Raw genomic sequence first — 16,574 nt, forward strand, 5'->3', positions numbered from 1 at the left:
CTCTTCGCTTTTTTGATTGTTTCTTTTGCTGTACAGAAGCTTTTTAGTTTAATGAGGTCCTACTTGTTGATTGTTGACCTTAATTTAGAAAGTCCTTCCTTACACCTATGTCTTGTGCTTTACTGCCTGTATTTTCTTCTAATAGTTTGAGAGTTTTGAGTTTCACATTGAGATCTTTGATCCAGTTTGATTTCCAGTTTACAGGTGGCTCCAAGTTCAGGTCAGTCTTTCAGTCCAGCTGTGCCTTGTCCAAGAGTACGAATATAGTGTAGTGGTTTTAGCCTACCCTTGTCACTGACCATCTGCCAAGAGAAAGCTGCTTTGTCTTCTTCCACTGTCTGTGGCAGTGAGGAAAGGAGAGCTGTCACAGGGCTACTCAGTGGCTTACAGAGCTCAGAAAACTCTGATTACAAATCATAAGGACATGAATCCTTGCTGCAAGTCCTATTAATTTCTTTTTCATTCTGTCTACCTGAATTTTCATAGATATGTCATCATTTCAGTTCCCTCAACCATTTTTAATTGCTTGACAGGCCTTAGTTGGCAGAATTTTGTTGTTGCTGTTATTCTTGATTCTCTTAATGAGACTCTGTAATTTCTTCGGTTCCTTTACAAGATTGCCTATTGGTGCTTATGGTATATTAATTATTGCTATTATAGAACCATATAGTATGCCAGTCCAAGAGGACTTATGGTTTTCTGTCAGGTTTTCCAGATATATTGTTAATAGTCTCTACCATTATAGTAGTCAGAAAAAAGAACTTTTTCGTGCTTGATCCTATAGAACCTGACCATGTTTTAAAAGATCATATTCACATATTCTTCATGTAACACTGTAAGTGAAAATATAAATGGATTTTTAGTCCCTAATGTTCCCATAATGTCAAAATATCTACCCTTCCTGGCACATTCTTGGCACTACCATTTTTGAAGCAGGTTTATTGTATTTTTTGCTTTGCTAACTTAAAATGAAAATTTTCTGATAAAATAACCCCCCCAACACACACATATTTTTTATTCTTATTTTTTTGTCTTTTTGAGACAGGGTCTCCCTATGGCCACACTGGCCTGGAAATCATTATGTAGACCAGGCTGGCCTCAATCTACCTGCCTCTTCTTCTTGAATGCTTGATAAAAGACATATACCACCATGCCTGGCATTTTTTAATGATATTTTTATTTATGAGTTAATAATGTATAGAGAACAACAAAGTAATGTTATCTCCTCCAGCTAAGTGACTTATCAAGGTCACTTACCTTTTGGTATATGTAATTCAAAAGTCTACCTTACCAAAATGGCAAGTGTTACTGAACATAGACCTTCATCATTATAGTGTCCAAAATGTAGAAAACTTCTGTTAAGTTGAGGTATAACTTGAGTTTGAATATACCTATCCATAGTTAGGTTTTCAAAAGTAGATGTTTATAAGAAAAACATTTTTTCCTGTTAAGCATCACTATTTCAAAAACCTGAAATCTGAAATGCTATGAAGTCTAAAAGCTTTTCAGTATTGACATCTTGCTGAAAATATTTTTGGATTCTGGATCATTTTGGATTTTGGATTTTCAGGTTAGAGATACTCGACCAGTAAATTTTACACAAATGTTCTAAAGTCAGAAAACTACAAAACTGTCGCGCTTTCTTCCTCAGACTTTAGGATGGTAGATGATCAATGGCAATTGCAAGCTTTATTAAGGATATGATAAATTAAATATTTTTTTTTTGCAGGGAGCTATTCATACCAAGTATGATGCAATTGATAAAGACACTCCAATTCCTACAGATAGACAAGTAAGGTTTTCTATGCAACCTAAGATAATTCTGCCAATTCTTAAGTTTTAAAGAGTATGAGGAAATCTTCCTTACATTATGGATACTCATCTACTGCTCAGTACATGTTGTGTTAAAAAGTAGTTTTTCTATGGTCATAAATTAATGAGTTACAACAATACTTTAAAAGGCTTTTGATCAAATAACCTTTTAAAAAATAATTGTATTTTGAGGCTAATGAGATGTACAGAGAAGCACACAGAGGTACTGGCTTCAGTCCCCAACATGGCAACTCAAAATGGTTTGTAACTCCAGTTCCAGGGGATCTGATTGCCCTCTCTGGACTCTGTGAGCACTGCACACATGAGGTATACATACATCCATGTAGGGAAAACTCTCATACACATAAAATAAATATAAATCTTTTTTAAGTTGTATTTCTTCCTTTATTTAGCAGTCACAAACCAAGGTGTTTTTGAAAACTGTATTAATATATACCTTTCAAAAATATGATTTGGTTCTTTACTCCTTAGTTTACATACAACTTTTTTAGTGTTTTTAAAGCAATTTTTGTTTTTTTAAAAATAGGTTTTTTTTAATCTTTTGTCTATGGCATATGAGTGTATTGCCTGCATCATACAATGCCTGTGGAGGTCAGAAGAAGGCATATCTTTTGTCTATGGCATATGAGTGTATTGCCTGCATCTGTGTAAGTACACCCATATCATACAATGCCTGTGGAGGTCAGAAGAAGGCAACAGATCCCCTGGAACTGGAGTTAGGATGGTTGTCATTTGCTGCCATGTGGGTGCTGGGAACTGAACCTGCGTACTCTGCAAGAGCAGCTAGTGCTTTTAATTAAAACCACTGTGTCATCTCTCCAGTCCTAAAGAGATTAGTTTTAGTGATTCAAAAACTATTGTCAAAAGATTACAAAGGTAGAATATTCTGATATATAATCTTTGTTGTAATTTATTGAAGGAGTAAGGACCAGAAGTTTGTTAGGAATCATTCTGTCACAGTTCTGTCTTAAGTCTTTGCTGTTCACAGATTGAAGTGGATATTCCTCGCTGTCATCAATACGATGAATTATTATCATCACCAGAAGGTCATGCAAAATTCAGACGTGTATTAAAGGCTTGGGTAGTATCTCATCCTGATCTTGTTTATTGGCAAGGTAACTTTTTTAGTTATTAGGACTTTTCTCGATGCCTTTTCTCCTTCATTTTGAGAAAAGACAACACTAAGGGGTTCTGATTCATTTTGAAGACTTTTATAAGATGAATTTAAGTTTTTTTCATTTAAATGTTTTTGAAAATTTCACACTTTATTACTGTATTTACATCATTTTCTTTCCTCCCTTTCCCCTCCAATTCCTCTTGTGTCCCCCCATCCACACAACCTCCCAAATTCATGACCTTTTCTTCTTTAATTATTATTGTTACATATATATGCATGTGTGCACGCTTACATGTGTGGGGTATGTGTGTGTGTGTGTGTGTGTGTGTGTATGTGTGTCATACTTACAGAGTTCATTTAGTGTTAGTTGTATATACATGTGTTTAGGATTGACAACTTGGGATTGGATAACCTATCAAGGAGCTTGTCCCTAGAGAAAACTGATTGTCCCTCTCTGAGCATCCATTGATTGATTACCTATAGATAACTTTAAATAAGACAACTTGGAATGACATTGATAGGAGGTAGTGCCTTTGGGGCTTATGAAATCTTGTGGATATAATTTTAATGCTTATCAAAATAATGATATATTTTATGCCATTAGCAATTTTATGCTATTTGAGATTTTTACTTTTAATTATTTCTAATATATACTTATTAGAAATTGAATATCACCCCACACTGCTCATTTTATTTGTCTCTTTTTTTTTGTCCCTAGTACCCTTAATGTCTCAGATCCTTGGTTTTTAGCTTTTGCTATTGTTAATCTTTATGATCATTAATTTATGAATGAGAAGCCCATTCAACCCAACTCTAGTTTTGAATCTTTTCCTATAAGAGTTGTTTTATATTTGAATTTTTTATTGTTGAACATTCTGAAGAGGAAGGTTTTGTTTGTTAGTCTTCTCAGTATATTTCAGAGGTATATTGTTCTAACTCATTGTAGGTAGATTTAGTATGTTCTTTCAACATGATAACATATAAATAGTGTTATTATAAATAAATATGTGCTTACATTTTGCTTCAAAGATTTTAAATGATTTTTCCATAATCCTGAAGAAAAAGAACACATATGGCAAAGATCCAGCTCCTAGATAAGTGAATATACCCAAAGATATTAACTACTCACCAAATTCAGTTTGGGTCAGAATTGTGACCATATTCTAAGGCTTCTAACATTTTTATGTGTCACTATTGCTGTATTGCTCTTTGCCTCATAATCATATTGATGATAGTAATAACTGATTGTTTTGGACACATAGAGTATATGTGAGACCCTATTATATATTCTGCATGAGACTAATGACAGAACTCACATCTCAATGAATAATACTTATCCTGCTTATTTTAATTATCCAGGAACTAAGGCAAAGAACAGAATAAGTTGTACAAGAGTTTATTTTATTCTTTTGTTTCAACCCCTCTGCATCAGGTCTTGACTCACTTTGTGCTCCATTCCTGTATCTAAATTTCAATAATGAAGGTAAGCTCTTTATTGCTGAGAAATCATTATGTGTATTATTCTAACATACCAGGCACAAACACAAAAGCTTTTTTCTCTTGAAGTCTTATGCTCTACCTTGTACATAGTATAAAATAGTATTAGACTTACTTTACAGGATAGAAAGGATGAATTTATTACTGAACAATGTCACTTGGCACCAGGCCATTTCTAGAAATTTGCTGGGAATTGGACTAATTATTCTAAACTAATTCACTTACTTTGTTGACCATTGTTATAGATCTTGGGGAGAAGATTCTAACTTCTTTAGACACTACTTTTAATCTAAGCATATTTTCTGTTTGTAAACTGGTTGATATTGGCCAGGGTTCTCCCTCATTTTGTATAATTTCAAACATGCCTCTTCAATGAAAATTTGTTAGTCTCCTTTCTGAACTTAGACACTTTGTATATCAGGGAATGGATTCTGTTTTGTGCTTATATGCTAGTTAACCTGCAGGCTAGTGTTGCAGCCCTTTGCTTGACACCCTTTTTGTTAATGGCAGGTTTTACAAATAAGTATTTGTTAGATTCAATTGAATCAAATACCAAATCCCAAATTACATCACATATTGAATATGCTATTTTATATTGCTTGAATGTATAGGTATCTAACCTCAGAATCTCCATTTTTTCATATTTTATATTGTGAAAGAATCTGTGCAAAATTCTGGAATTGAGTAGAGATAGCATCATCTCTCCAAACTCAAATTTTACTCATTGAATTATTTTTTTCTTTGAGACAGGATCTCCTTGTAGCCCCTGCTGTCCTGGTTCTTGCTGTGTAGACCAGGATGGCCTTGATCTCAGAGAGATCCTCCTGCCTCTCCCTCCTGAGTGCTGGGATTAAAGGTATGCAGCACCATACCTGACTCTGAATAATTTTGAAATGCCCTGTCCTCTGATATACTCACTCATTAATCTAGACTTCAGCTTTTGCTGTGCTTATTTAGGAACCTCCAGTTACTACTCATGGATCCGAGAACAGTAAGAAATCTGTATTGGAAAGTGCAAGTTATAACTAGTATTCCTAAATTCAGAATTCTTGGACTCTTTGCTTGCATCAGCAGTAATTAAGAATTGTGAGGTTTATTGGCCAGGCGTGGTGGCGCACACCTTTAATCCCAGCACTCAGGAGGCAGAGGCAGGTGGATCTCTGTGAGTTCAAGGCCAGCCTGGTCTACATAGTGAGTTCCAGGACAGCTGGGGCTACAGGGAGACCCTGTCTCAAAAAAACCAAAAAAAAAAAAAAAAAAAAAAAGAATTGTGAAGTTTCTATAGCTCATTAGACAATTAATAATTTATTGTTGTGAGGTAATGATTGCCATAGCAATTTGAAATTGAAGTCACTGTAATGTTTATCTTTTATTGTCCCAGTTTTTTTTAAGAACAACAGAAGCATTTCCCCCTTAATTTTGTGTTTCTGGCACTTATTACCATAATTGTTTAATAGTAGACTCAAAGAACATGTACTGAGTGCATAACAGCTGGTCATTACCTTGTAACTTCCTGTCTGTTTCTGTTATTGTTTTTAGCCTTGGCTTATGCATGTATGTCTGCTTTTATTCCCAAATACCTATATAACTTCTTCTTGAAAGACAACTCACATGTAATACAAGGTAAGCAAATGACTTTTCTTGTCTTTGTACAGGGAATGCACTTCTATAAAAAATAACCAATCTTCAAATTAATCATTTTGACACAGTGTAAAAGCTTCTTTTCTGTTGCTGTGATAAATGCCATAACAAGGCAGTTTATAAAATGAAGAGTTTATTTGGCTTATGGTTCCTGAAGGTAAGAGTCCATCATGGTAAGGATGCATGGCAGGAGGCAGCCAGTCAGAGCAGAAGCTGAATGCTCACATCTTCAAGCCAGGACGGGAAGCAGTGAGGAAACCAGGAAATGGAATGAGGCTATGAACTCTCAAAGCCTGCCCCAGTTATGTGCTTCCCCCAGAAAGGCTGCATCATCTAATGATTCCATGACCCTCCCCAAACAGCACCACCAACTGACCAAGTATTAAAATGCTTAAGCCTATGGATGATACCTCATTCAACTACAACACCCAATAAAATAGTTCATCACCAAAACTCAGGAAGAAAGATGAGAAAATTTAGCTTTTCCTCCAAATTCACAAAGAATTATGGTCCTTTTCTTAGTGTCATTTGCTTGGAATATTTTTTTCCATCCTTTTACCCTAAGGCAGTACCTGTCTTTGAAGGTAAAATGAGTTTCTTACAGACACCAAAAACAAGGATTTTGTTTCTCAATCCATTCTACTAGTCTGTGTCTTTTGACTGGGGAGTTGAAGCCATTGATATTTAAAGTTATTATTGAAAAATGTGTAGTGGTTACTGTCATTTTAATTTGTTTGTATTTTAGTCCTATTATTATACCATCATTTGTTTTCTTTTTTGGGGGGGTGTTTTTGAGACAGGGGCTCCCTGTAGCCCCTGGAACTCACTATGTAGACCAGACTGGCCTTTAACTCACAGGGATCTGCCTGCCTCTGCCTCCCAAGTGCTGGGATTAAAGGCGTGCGCCACCACACCCGGCTGTTTTCTTTCTTATAGCCTTTTGGGTACCATCATTCCTACCTTCAGTCTTTTGTATTACTTGGAGTATTCTCTGTAGGGCTAGTTTTGTGGACATGAATTCTTTCAGCCTATTCGTGTCATGGAAAATTTTTCTTTCCCCTTTGAATATGATAGTTTAGAACTGGGACTGCTTTGTTGAGGCTCTTCTGGCTTTCATAGTTTGCATTGAAAAGTCAGCTGTAATTCTGATGGGTTTTCTGTTAAGTGTAACTTCTTTTTCTCTAGCAGTTTTCAGTATCCTCTTTGTTCTGTATATTTAATGTTCTTACTATGATATGCCATGTAGAGTTTCTGTTCTTGTCCTGTCTGATTGGTGTTTTGTGTGCTTCTTGTATCTGTATAATTATGTCTTTTCTTAATTTGGAAAAAATTTCTTCTCTAATCATGTTGGAGATATGGTCAATATCTGAGATATGGTCATATCTGAGATTTTTCTCCTTCCTCTATGCTTATGATATGTAGATTTGGTCTTTTCATGGTGACATACATTTCCTGTATATTCCATTCCTGTGTTTTTTCTAAATTTTTCGTATTCTTTGCTTGAGCAGTCCAGTTCTTCAGTTCTGTCATCCAGTCTCAATACTCTGCTTTCCATTTCGTTCATTCTGCTTGTGAGGCTCTCTCCTGTTGTTTCAGATTGACTTGTTGAATTTTTCAATTCCATCTTCATTTTGGCTTGGGTTTTCTTCAATATTTCTATCCTGTTTGTAAATTCACTTTGCAATTCCTGATTTTTTTTTTTGCCATTCCATTCAGTCATATAGTTGTATTTTTGGAGCTTCAGTCATGAGTTTATTCCTATCCTCTTTGAGTTATCTGTGTGTTCTTTAGTTTCTTGGATCCTGTTTAGGATTGTTCTTTTAAATTCTGCATCCTGGGGTTCCTCTGGGTGGTTCTCTGGGTGAGTAGGACTAGTAGATTTTGCTGAGGACATATTCTCTTGGTTTTTTTATATTAATTGTTTTTTGCATTGTTGTTTAGCCAAATGGATTTCTTTTGTTGGTTGTGTGTCTGAGATATAGTTCTAGACTACCTTTGTTTAGTAGAAGTTTGGTTCTGTTTATATTGTTGATGTAGCTTGGTTGCTTTTTGCTCGAGTACGAATAGTTAGTTTGTGTGTGCTTCAGGTCCTCACTTTTGACTGTTTTGGGGACAGAATGATTCCAAGCTGATTATTGAAGTCCTCTCCAGCTGGGGCAAAGGAAGTTCAAGACTTTGGGGGTCTAGTGACTGGGTTCTGGCAGGCTAGTGGGTAGATCTCAGGCAGAAAGAGCAAGAGGGGATTGTACCACTACAGGTGGGGCAGGGATAGCATAGGAAGGTTCTCATTAGGAGAGTAGGTGTGACCTCTGAAGCTGGAGAATGCAACTAATCTGGGTGCAGGGGATCAGGACTCAGTGGGTGAGGTCTAGGTTAGGAGCTAGTTCAGAGGTAGGAGGCAGGAAGAGCAAGAGTGGGCCTAGGCCCAAGGCTGGAAGGCAGAGACTATGGAGCTGGTCAGGGTGCAGGGGAGTCAAGCCGCAGTGGGCAGGGTCTGACTTACCAAGGTAGAATGCAGGTCTCTGGCAAGCAGATCAGGAGAGGGGCCTATGGGCAAGATGAGGTTAGGGACAGCCTGGGCAGGAGCTAACTAACTAGACAAAGTAGGTGTGGGTCCTGAAGCAAAAGAATCGAATCTTCTTGTTTTCAAGAATGTCTTGTGTCATGTGTCTTAAGACATTTTTCCAGTATAGAGTTTTCTGTCTTAACTATAAAGGTTATAAGAACTATTAAATGAGTTTTTTTTCCTCATTTAATAGTGAGCAAAGAGAATGTTTCACAAATATAAGCCTAAAGATGACTCTTAATGGACTGAGGATACAGCTTAGTGGTAGAGTGCTTACCTGGCATATATGAGGACCTGGTTCAATCCAAGTACCACATTTTTTAAAAGATCACTTTTCTCTCTTCTTTTGAGCCCCCTCTTCCCATTTAGTTATAAAGATTGTACTTGTTCTTTGCTGTCAGTAAGGAGGCCATCCTTACTGGAAACTTTGTTAGTGAGAAGTAATTTCTGTTCGGTTGCTTCTTTTGAATGCTATGAACCAGCATACCACAAAGTGGTTTGGTTTGTGCAGAAATTTGTGATGCCCCTCCCTCCTATCTGTTCTGATTCTTTGTTTTTGTTTCTGACACATAGTCTTTCTATATAGTCCAGGTTAGTCTCAAACTTGCTATGTAGCTCAAGCAGGCCTTGAACTTGATCCTCCTGTCTCTGGCTTGCTGGAATTAAGGATGTGTACCAACACAGGCAGCATCTCTCTGCCTGTTTATCACAACTTACCATCTGCAGGATAAATCAGAAACCTCATGGAAAATAAAAACTAGAGTGTCGTTACTGATTTGTAAGCAGAAGAAACCATTTGCTTTAAATCTGTCATCCACATCCTTCATCTCTGCTTTTCCCCACCTAAAAGCTAAAAAGCTAGTCAGAAAGGAACATATTCACGTACAGGTTTCTTTTTAAAAAAATTTTTTTGGTTTTTATTTTTGTGAGTGAGTGTTTTATCTACATGTATATAAATGCATCCATGTCGTGCATTGCCTGTGGAGGCCAGAAGAGGGCATTAGATGCCCTGGAACCAGAGTTATAGATGGTTGTTAACTGCCATGTGGTTGCTGGGAACAAAACCCAGATCCTCTGCAAGAGCTGAGCCATCTCTTCAGTCCCTCCAGTAGAGATTTCTAAAATTCCATTTCTCCTATACGTCATGATCTCTTTAGAAAACAAATAAGGCAGGGCTGGAGAGATGGATCCTTGGTTAAGAGCACTGGCTGCTCTTGCAGAAGACCTGGGTTCAGAGCCCAGCACCCACATGGTGGGTGACAACTGTCTGTGACTCCAGTTCCGGGGGATCTGATGCCCTCTTCTGTCCTCTGCAGGCACTGTACAATATGGGTGCACTTACATACATGCAGGCATAACACTCATACACATAAAAAAAATTAAAAATTAAATAATAAATTTTTTTTCAAAAAGAAAACAAATAAGCCTTATTTATAAACAGCTACACAAAAATATTATATTGACTTCAGACCAGCCTGGGTTAAAGGAGTTAAGGACAGTTACTAGCATTTGGGTGCTGAGAATCAAACCCAAGTCCTCTGCAAGAGGAGCCAGTGCTCTTAACTGCTGAATCGTCTCTCGAGCCCCAGTACAGAGAAATTTTAAAAGAGGAAGGGTAATTTATTTTCATTGTATATCTCATTTCAAAAACTAAAAAGTTTTTTGTATTAAAATATAGGAAATTTATATTATGTATTATATTATGTAATAGTATAAAAACTACACTTGAGGTTTTAGAGAAATATTTTATAAATATCTTGATTTTTAAAAACTGAATAGTACGTACCTTTAGAAAATACTGTCTTTGAAGTTAAGACCCTTGATCCATGTTTTATCACTTCACAGTTGTAGTGCTTTGCTGTTTCAGTACCCCTTGCAATGGTCAGTAGTGTTTCATGTGTGGAGTCCTTTGTTTTATTCTTACCACTGGTCTGCTTCTGTGAAGACACCCTTAATTTTTTTTTTAGTTTTATCTCAAATCAAAGGCTATGTGCAATTTTATCTCTTTGTTCAAGCCTGGGAATTTTAAATTCTCTTAGGAGGTAACTTGGAATTTGATGTTGTTTTCATACAGCTTGTCTCATACCCGCCTTGACAGAAAAAGTGCATACTGTATTTCATTGTGAAGCCTATTCTGTACAGCCAAAACTTAACCAACTTTATATTATATTTACATATGTACATTCCGTCTACAATAATATATAAATGATATGCTAATATATCTGTGTATATGAATGTGTGTGCACTGATATGAATCCAGCCATCGGTGTTTGACATAATGCAAGGAAAATATTTCCATGATAGATAATGTTTGGTAGATCCGTAATTAGCCGTGTAAATCTACAGTGTAATTGAGCTTATCAGGTCTAAATATGCATGATGTTTAATAAACAAATCCAAGCATAGCTGTGGAGAATTGCCTGAGTCACAAAATTCTCCTTTAAACTAAAACATGCTCCTTAGCAGTTGGAAGCTAATAACTGTAGATTATCAATACTTATGAATACTTATGATGACTGATGGAGCATACTTCTTGCTTCTGAGTAAACTGGAATTACAAATATACCTTAAAGGAGGGAGAAAAACAGCCACAAGTTAAACCCCAGAGTTTCCTAGGGCCTTCAAATGTGTCCTAGATCTTTTATTTGATTTTGAAACTCTTAAAGATAATAGATTTTATGTCATTTGGTTTGAGATGATAAGTTAGGAAATGAATAAATTGAATTCTGCTGCATTAGTATGAAAAATATATCCAGAAATGTATTCATTGATCAGCCTCGTCTTCATCTACCATAAGTGAAAGTTCACATTTGGTCAGTAGTGGAATTAAGTATATTGTACTTGTATTAAAAATAGCACTGCTGTTTCTTTTCTGTTTGACTTGATGCTTTTCTTTATTAACACCACATAGCACTATTTATAAGCAAGAAACTATAAATTACATGGAATAATTAGGAGCAGAGTTTTAGTTGAGAAAAATAAGAGAAGGCTGCATTCACTTTTCCTATTACTATTTCTTGAAATATTAAAAATACTTCCATTAACTGATGAAACAAAGAAAACAGTGTTTTTAGAAGTTATTTTCACCAAATAACTTTTGCAAAATCAGTTATTTTTTTAGGAGAGTTAACAATATCAAAGGAGAACTTCTAACTTTTATTGAGTTACTGTGATTTCAATTTCAAAAAGAAATCAAGGTCATTGAAATATGCTTTTGTTTTGCTTTTCTTTATCTTGTTTTGTTTTGCGAGACAGTGTCTTGCCTTGTAGTCCAGGATGTCTTAAAATTTACAATCTTCCTACTGCCACCTCCAAACGCTGAAAGTGCAGACATGTTTGGCATTAATTTTGCTTTTTATTTTTAATAAGCCAAAGAAGGTTACTGGTTTGGAGCATATAGTACCAGAATCTTATTTAGGTCAGTATATTGGTACATAGTGAGTAAATTGGTAGAAAGAGTAACTTAACGAAACAATGAGAAAGTGAGAATGTGTTCTTTACATTGAACCTCTGAATTATACTGCAAGTCAAATCAACAGAAGATAAGGGGTGGAGTTTCGGCATGTGCATTTGTACATGAAGGTATGCTAGCCCATGCATGTACATGAGGAGACCAAAAGTTGATGGTAGGTGTTGTCCTAAATTGCTCTTTTCCTTATTTTTTGAGACAGGGTCTCTCACTGAACATGCTCACCAGCTAGCCCCTGTCTTCTCATCTTCTAGTGCTGGGGCTACAGATGCCCACTTTTATGTGGGTTCTGAGGATCTGAATTCAGGTCTTCCTGCTTGCACAGAAGTCTTTTTACCCACTAAGCCATTTTCCCTGCCCCCCAAAAAAAACAAAAAACAAAACTATTTTAAGTTGCCTATTTTTTGTCAACTTTCTACTAATGTAGTCTTAATTTTTATTCCTAAATATGCTAAATGTAGAATCTTAGATGGAGAAAATTATAGAACAAATGCTTAAATTTGTATATAGAAACAAATTTGTGACTGCTTGTCTTTCAATATTCCTTAAGCATCTGTTTAAACTTCTGAACATTTAATCAATATGAAGCAGACTTAGTGTTACCAGAGAAAATGTATTTGTACAATTGGATCAGAAAACATCAATCATTCTGTGTCTAATTTATGACTCAAGAAATAAACTAGACCCCCCCCCAAAAAAAAAGAAAGCTAAAGCTGGGCATGGTGGTGCACACTTTTAATCCCAGCACTCTGGAGGCAGAGACAGGAGAATCTCTGTGAGTTCTAGCCCAGACTGGTCTACATAGAGAGTTCCAGGCAAGCTGGGGCTAGAGGGAGACCCTGTCTCAAAAAGACCAAAAAAAAAGAGAAAAAGAAATGGACTAATAGCTCTGAAATTAAGCTGTGCCATGGATTTTTAGTATATTGTTTAATAATTCATATTACAATTAAAGTAGTAGCAAAACATAAAATTATTGATTAAAGTGTCCATGCTTTTTGGAAAATTAGATTCTTATTCAGAGTGTAAATTAAACTATAATTTATTTTAATTTAGTGTCTTGGAGGTGATTGCTAAAAACAATGATGGTCTTCAATGTTGTCCTTTTAGAGTACCTGACTGTGTTCTCTCAGATGATTGCATTTCATGATCCAGAGCTGAGTAACCATCTCAATGAGATTGGCTTCATTCCTGATGTAAGTACACCTGGTCCATTAACAGAACATGAGGCCAAAACAAAATAAAATAAAGCAGAAACAGTAACATAAAAGAAGGTGTTTTTAATGTGTGTTGTCATAGGAAATCTGCACAAGCTCACTGCTGCTAATTACAGCTTTGTGTTGCTTTCCACGTCTTCACCTAAAAGAAGAAAGTATCTTACTTTCCCCTTAGCACACGCAATATTAACAAATTGAGTTTTGGGGTTTTTTTAAAAATATTTTATTATTTTTATTTTATGTGTATGAGTATATTGCCTGCATGTGGGTAAGTGCACCCTTGTCATGCAATGCCCACGAGGATGGAAGAGGCCGTCAGATCTCCTGGAACTGGAGTTACGGACAGTTGTTAGCTGCCGTGTGGGTGCTGGGATTCGAACCTGGGTCGTCTGCAAGAAGTGTTCTTAACTGCTGAGCCATCTCTCCAGCCCCAACAAATTGTTTTTAAAGATTTTTTTTTATTATGTGTATGCACATTTGTCTGCATATATGTATGTGGACCATATGTGTGCCTGGAGCCTGCAAAGGTCACAGTGCCATGGAAACAGAGTTACAGACAGCTGTGAACTGCCTTGTGAGTTCTGGGCACCAAAACCAGGTCTTCTGTAAGAGGGGCAAAGGCTCATAACAGAGCCAACAAATTGTTTGTAAAAACCCATTTGGAAGAGTGATTTATTAACTTGTTCTTTGAAGAATCTTCACTTTGATTTTATGATTTTCAGACTAGATTTTGAGAAATAAGAAATTTATGCATAAGTGAAATTTTAAGTAGTTTCTTCTGTGTTTGACTTGATGCATTTTCTTGGAAACTTTGCCAGATTTTGGCATACTCTATTAGCTGCTCTGTATCAAGCTAAAATTCAGTTAACATTCAGATTCAGATAACTAGGGCATGACTTAGCCAGTTCCTCATTTGTGAGTTTTAACATTGAATCAATCCTCTTTTAAAAGGCTGCTGGATAAGTATGTATCAAAACATCATGCACACCATAAATATATGCAAAGATAAAATAAGTAAAAGTGAGAAAATGAACTAACAACTGGTTACATATTTGGTGAGGGGTTAGAATTAGTAGAGATGCAAGGGTTACATTTTAACTTTAAATTTTATTTTTAACACTGAATGTCTCAGTCAGTACTTAAAGTGAGAAAACTTGGCTTCTTTCCTACAAGTAATTACAAGTTTGCAGAGGTGTGTCTTCTATTGAAAAATTTTTTGTGAGAAGATATAATGTTCATGCTATATATTGCTAAAACAGGGAAAAATAATTGCTAAGATAATATGACATTATTTATATAAAATGAAGTATATATGTACATTACATAGAAATAGTTAAAAACTATACTCTAGAATATTATGACTACCTTAGGTTAAAGAAATTTATGGTGGGTTTTCTTTTTGAGAGGTTAAGTATAGTTTTAAAATTACTCTCATTTCATGTTATATAAAAATTTAAAGCATCTTATAATGTTTAATAAGTAGAACACTGGTTTTTCTTCACAATGCATAGGAAAAAATTGTATTTTATATTGAGATCCAAGGCATACAAAAATTGTGAATATGTATGTGTGTTTGTCTCTGTATGTGTAGCTGAAACAAACTTCATTAAGTGTTACACTTCTTACATATTTGTTATTTTGCTTTTAAATGTTTACATCCAATCAATTGTGGTTTTTTTTTTTTAACTTCAATTTGAAAATGCTAATATGAAGGATTTTTAAAATAATTTTAAAAACAAAGCCTTTCGGAGATAGAGAGGTCCTTATTCCACCTTTGAAACCTCCTTGGTTTCCTGGTAATGCCTCCTCACTGAAAAGCTCATACCCTGAAACTGGCATAGTGAGAGATTAAATTGAAACATAATTTTATTAGTACTCAATGCATTTTAAGATAGTAACTATAGCAGTAACAGTGTAAATGTTTACCAAGTGTTTTAAAGTTTAAAAATAACTTATTAGTCTTAAAACTTAAAGTAATTCACATTCTTTGGTACCAGCCCCCTGTGTCCAGTCTGGTATCACTTCTATTAGGAGAAAGGAAACAATTCATTTCTTCCTGTTTCATTGCTCTTTGTATTGGCATCATCAAGCCAGTGTTTCTAACAGTACCTGTGACTACTGGACTTATAGAGAAACAGCTTTCGTTTGACTTGTGAGACTTACTCAGCCAAGGCTTTAAAAAAAACAAAATCACATACTAGCTCCAAAACAGTATAAACAAAGACAAATTCTATAATTACTGAGATTAAAAAATGTTAAACTAACCAGTGTATGTATGTATATGTATATACAACCATATTAAGTATTTACTTTATATAAACTTCATTTATATAAATTTTGTATGAATTTCTTGCCTCATGCTATAAATTCAAGATATAATACTAAATCATCTTATAGCTAGAACTTATAGAAATTATTAAGGAATTGATTGCTACATTAGCAATGGTATTCTGTTTTAGAGGATAAAAAAGACTACTGGTATTAAGTATTCACTTTATATAAACTTCATTTATATAAATTTTGTATGAATTTCTTGCTTCATGCTATAAATTCAAGATATAATACTAAATTGTCTTATGGCTAGAACTATAGAAGTTATTAAGGAATTGATTGCTATATTAGCAATGGTATTCTGTTTTAGAGGATAAAAAAGACTGCTAGTATCTAAAATTTCAGATTAAAAGAAGGGGTAATTATTTTCAAAATATTCTCTGAAACTACCTAAAGTATACTTAACACTAAAAGTAAAATTACTTCAGTGTTGCAGATTGATAGAGAATTATAGACTAATATGAATGAAATCATGAAGATAGTCTGATTAAAATCCCCAGACATAGTCATTCATGTAGATATTACTATAATGTAAGAAGTGAAAAGCCAAGAACACTGTCAAAACCTAATATGAACATGCTTGCTATGTTAGTACAACAACATCTTTAAATAATAATGAGTCATCAAACCCCACAAGCTTATAATTGTTAAATATTTAGTTATAAGCCAATTTTTGGAAAAATTTAGTAATATCAAAAAATTCTAGATAACAATAACAGTTAACCATATCTTATGAAAAATTATATGGAAAATTCACTTACAAAACATTATAGTGGGTTTTTTTCCCCATTATTGTAAGAGGAAGCTAAAGGTAAGCATTATTTTTAGACATTGAGTCACAAACTCTTTACTATCTAGGACTTGATTTTACCCTATGTTCAATCTTATAAATAAGCCTATTATTGT

At 35.0% G+C, this 16,574-nt stretch overlaps 1 protein-coding gene across 2 annotated transcripts in view; it reads left to right on the forward strand.

Moving 5' to 3' along the window:
* Tbck (TBC1 domain containing kinase) overlaps positions 1 to 16,574 on the forward strand; it is a 245,798-nt gene that overhangs the window by 97,876 nt on the left and 131,348 nt on the right. For both annotated transcript variants that reach the window (XM_008841262.3, XM_008841261.3), the window contains exons 16-20: positions 1,730 to 1,792; positions 2,822 to 2,948; positions 4,383 to 4,433; positions 5,987 to 6,070; positions 13,231 to 13,316. In XM_008841262.3, the coding sequence (XP_008839484.1) occupies positions 1,730 to 1,792; positions 2,822 to 2,948; positions 4,383 to 4,433; positions 5,987 to 6,070; positions 13,231 to 13,316 (411 nt within the window). The remainder of the gene's footprint in view (positions 1 to 1,729; positions 1,793 to 2,821; positions 2,949 to 4,382; positions 4,434 to 5,986; positions 6,071 to 13,230; positions 13,317 to 16,574) is intronic.

The sequence above is a fragment of the Nannospalax galili genome, unplaced genomic scaffold, assembly GCF_000622305.1.
Source record: "Nannospalax galili isolate Female #2095 unplaced genomic scaffold, S.galili_v1.0 scaffold41, whole genome shotgun sequence".
NCBI classification, from domain to species: domain Eukaryota; kingdom Metazoa; phylum Chordata; class Mammalia; order Rodentia; family Spalacidae; genus Nannospalax; species Nannospalax galili.